Source organism: Babylonia areolata, chromosome 18 (assembly GCF_041734735.1).
Source record: "Babylonia areolata isolate BAREFJ2019XMU chromosome 18, ASM4173473v1, whole genome shotgun sequence".
Classification (NCBI taxonomy): domain Eukaryota; kingdom Metazoa; phylum Mollusca; class Gastropoda; order Neogastropoda; family Buccinidae; genus Babylonia; species Babylonia areolata.
The window spans coordinates 4,146,333-4,150,716 of NC_134893.1; the positions used below are offsets into that span (position 1 = coordinate 4,146,333).

At 44.5% G+C, this 4,384-nt stretch overlaps 1 protein-coding gene across 1 annotated transcript in view; it reads left to right on the plus strand.

Annotated features, from left to right (window-relative positions):
- Positions 1 to 1,591: 1,591 nt before the first annotated feature.
- LOC143291828 (innexin unc-9-like) overlaps positions 1,592 to 4,384 on the plus strand; it is a 7,584-nt gene continuing 4,791 nt past the window's right edge. Inside the window, exons 1-2 of the mRNA XM_076601944.1 lie at positions 1,592 to 1,769; positions 4,004 to 4,224. Coding sequence (XP_076458059.1) covers positions 1,592 to 1,769; positions 4,004 to 4,224 — 399 coding nt within the window. The remainder of the gene's footprint in view (positions 1,770 to 4,003; positions 4,225 to 4,384) is intronic.

A 4,384-nucleotide genomic window follows, 5' to 3' on the forward strand; every position in this document is an offset into this window, starting at 1 on the left:
AACTGGATTATACAGTTGGCAGAGGCAGCTTTTAAGGGGTCCTAGGATGAAGATTTTTCCACACTTTGTGTAAACAAAGTGAGTCTATGTTTTAACCCGGTGTTCAGTTGTCTGTCTGTGTGTGTCTGTGTGTGTCTGTGTGTCTGTGTGTCCGTGGTAAACTTTAACATTGACATTTTCTCTGCAAATACTTTGTCAGTCGACACCAAATTAGGCATAAAAATAGGAAAAACTCAGTTCTTTCCAGTCATCTTGTTTAAAACAATATTGCACCTCTGGGATGGACACACACAAAAAATAAAAAATGAAGCCTAATTATATGCAAACTGCATTTACTGTTATATTTATATTTTTTGTATTCTCTAAACTTGGCACTTTGATCTGATATTCTGACCCAACAACACGAGCAGTCATTCTTATCATTTTTTGTTCAAACAGGAACTTCTTTTGCTAGCATGGAAGTTTTATTTATTTTGCAAACGTTTTGGTGCAGATAGTAAAAAAAGGGAAAGTACTCTGTAATTAATGGTAGGGGACCTAATTTGCTTTAAACTGATCTTTCTCATCTTAAAAAGCTTGGAATTTTTTTTTATCACAAGTGAGTCTTGAAGGCCTTGGCTCTCTTGTTTTTTTTTTTACCTATCTGACTCTCTTTCTGTCTCCTTCCCATCCTTACCCCCAGCCTCTCTCTCTCCCTCCCTGAAACACAGAAAAACTCAATTGTTGCTCTCTCTCTCTCTCTCTCTCTCTCTCTCTCTCTCTCTCTCTCTCTCTCTCTCTCTCTCTCTCAAACATCCATCTCTACACATTCGTGTATTCATATGTACATGATTATATTAACTCTCTCTCTCTCTCTCTCTCTCTCTCTCTCTCTCTCTCTCTCTCTCTCTCTCTCTCTCTCAAACATCCATCTCTACACATTCGTGTATTCATATGTACATGATTATATTAACTCTCTCTCTCTCTCTCTCTCTCTCTCTCTCTCTCTCTCTCTCTATCTATCTATCTCTCTCTTCCATTATAAACGCAAACCATCCAACATTGTTTGATGTCAGTCAGATCTTAATTAAGAACAGAAAATACAGAATTTAGCAACATCTAAAATCATCGCGGCAGATAAAATCTGGGAAAACCCTACCGATCAAAACATTCATCGACCACCACTGTAACAAAAATTATTCAGAGCGGCGAATAATTCCTTGTTTTTCTTTCCACAGCAACTTGAGCAATGGCCTGTTTGTTAGTTGTTTGTTTGTTTGTTTGTTCTTTCCATTGTTTGTTTTCTCTGTCCAAGTTATGTACGTATGGCTATCCGGGGATACTTGAGAGCATGTAGGATTAGATTATATGGGGGGAGGGATGGTTGGGAGAGGGGTGGGAGGTGAGTAGACGATGGATTGGATCAAACGCGAAATGAGAGAATGGAGTAAATTACATAAACACTAGACTGATAAAAGACGTCTATGTGCATGTGCATTTAAAGAAAAAAGAAATATCTCAACTCTGTGCTATATAGACAGTGTTTTCAGGCAACAAAACACCAAAGCGTCAAAGCGTCTCTTGTCCATCACCAGACAGGTACCGCAGCACGATGTCCATGCTGAGTTTCGCCAGCTTCGCCAAGCTCCAAGGGGCGAGGGACGATGACTGGGCCGACCGCACCAGCCACCTGTACACCGTGGTCCTCCTGTGCATCTTCACCGCCATGGTCAGCTCCGCACAGTATGTGGGAGATCCCATCAACTGTTGGTGCCCTGCTGAGTTTCCTAGTGAGGGGCTTCCTGCTGCTTCTCCTTCACGTCCTCCTTGTTGTTGTTGTTGGTGGTGGTGGTGGTGGTGGTGGTGGTTGTGGTGGTGTTGGTAGTGGTGTTATGTGTTTGTGTTGGTGCTGGTAGTGGTGTTGGTGTTTGGTGTTGTTGTTAATGGTGGTGGTGGTGGAGGTGTTGGTGTTTGTGTTGGTGTTGGTAGTGGTGTTGGTGTTTGTGGTGGTGTTGGTAGTGGTGTTGGTGTTTGGTGTTGTTGTTAATGGTGGTGGTGGTGGAGGTGTTGGTGTTTGTGTTGGTGTTGGTAGTGGTGTTGGTGTTTGTGGTGGTGTTGGTAGTGGTGTTGGTGTTTGGTGTTGTTGTTAATGGTGGTGGTGGTGGAGGTGTTGGTGTTTGTGTTGGTGTTGGTAGTGGTGTTGGTGTTTGTGTTGGTGTTGGTAGTGGTGTTGGTGTTTGTGTTGGTGTTAATGGTGGTGGTGGTGGAGGTGTTGGTGTTTGTGTTGGTAGTGGTGTAGGTGTTGCTGCTGTTGGTTTTTTGTTCTGTTTGTTTGTTTTTGGTGGGGGGGAGGTGTTGGTGTTTGTGTTGGTGTTGGTATTGGTGCTGTTTTTTGTTGTTATTGTTGTTGCTGGCGGTGGTGTTATTTTGGTGGTGGTGGTGATGGTGGTGGTGTTGTTGTTACTGTTTAATACCAATTATTTGCAAATTTTGGCTCAGGAGCTCAGGCAGAAGGGTTAAATTGCTCAGGAACTCAGGGCTCAAAGGGTTAAAGTGGTGTTGGTGGTGATGGTGACGGTGTTGATGTTGTTGTTGGTGGTGATGGGGTTGTTGTTGGTGGTGGTGGTGATGGTGATGTTGTTGTTGTTGTTGGTGGTGGTGGTGGTGGTGTTGTTGTTTAAAGTGGTGGTGGTGGTGATGGTGATGTTGTTGGTGGTGGTGAATGTGTTGTTGTTGGTGGTGGTGGTGATGGTGTTGTTGGTGGTGGTGATGGTAATGGCGTTGTTGTTGGTGGTGCTGGTGACGATGTTGTTGTTGGTGGTGGTGGTGATGGTGGTGGTGTTGGTGGTGGTGACGGTGTTGTTGTTGGTGGTGGTGGTGATGGTGGTGGTGGTGGTGGTGATGGTGTTGTTGTTGGTGGTGGTGGTGATGGTGGTGGTGGTGGTGGTGATGGTGTTGTTGTTGGTGGTGGTGGTGGTGATGGTGTTGTTGTTGTTGGTGGTGGTGATGGTGGTGGTGGTGGTGGTGATGGTGTTGTTGTTGTTGGTGGTGGTGATGGTGTTGTTGGTGGTGGTGCTGGTGATGGTGTTGGTGGTGGTAGTGTTCTTGTTGGTGGTGAATGTGGTATCGTTGTTGGTAGTGGTGGTGGTGATGGTGGTGGTGGTGGTGGTTCTGTTATTGTGTCACCCCCTTATTGTTGTTGTTTTCATCGTCGTCGCCTCTGTGTGTGTGTGTGTGTGTGTGTGTGTGTGTGTGTGTGTGTGTGTGTGTGTGTGTGTGTGTGTGTGTGTGTGTGTGTGTGTGTTACTTGCGGACCTCATCCAGTACTGGTACCCTGCCGAATTCCTTGGTGGGTCCTTCTATTCCCATCCTTCTTCTTTCAGTTTCGGTTTCATTTTCAAGGCCATTGTGTTGGAAGGGGGGTTAATTTTTGTTTGTTTTTGCTTTCAAAACCTTGCATGCTGTAGCTGCATGCAGCCTTAGCTTTGCTCTTCAGTTCAGTTCGGTGATTTCATCATTTCGTTATCACTGGTGACAGCAGACGACAAAAACTATCTTCTATTCACACACACACACACACACACACACACACACACACACACACACACACACACACACACACACACACACACACACCACAAATGAGAAACAGCAAAAATGTAACGTACTCAGCAAAGCTACACACACACACACACACACACACACACACACACACATATATATATACACACACGCGCGCGCCTTCGCGCGCGTTCTCCCCCTCTCTCCCTCTCTCTCTCTCCTATAATTTTTGTGTGTAGCTTCGCTGAGTCCGTTTGCATATTTTGATTTCTCAGTCATCAGTCGCTTAATTACAAATATGCATTTTCTGTTTAAATTAAAGGAAAAAGAAATGAATGTTCTTTTTCAATCATGTTCCTAAAGGGACAGATTAATTCACAAGCTGGTAACACGAACTGTAGGCCTGCTAAGTCTTACGCAATAATGATGCATGCTGTGTCTTGTATTCCTTACTCTAAATCAGGTTTCCACGTATCTTACACCAAAAGCATTTGCTGGATCTCCAACACGTATTTCCTCCCCACTGACAACCTCATTCCCAAGGACATCGACCGACGACAGGAAGGGGAGATCACTTACTACCAGTGGGTGCCGATTATCTTCCTTTTCATGGCTCTCCTCTTCAAAACACCCAACGTCATCTGGAGACTGGGTCACTCCTACAGCGGACTGAACATGGAGAAAGTAAGAGTGGGTGGGGGTGGGGGGGGGTGGGTTAGTTGGTTATCTAGTAAAGTCCTATTGTACCGTCAACGTTTTGCATGTATGAATTGATATTACCATTAAAGTAGCCGTTGTAACCCATTTTCAGTGGATTTGGACTCTTAGTTTGTACGTTATTTTT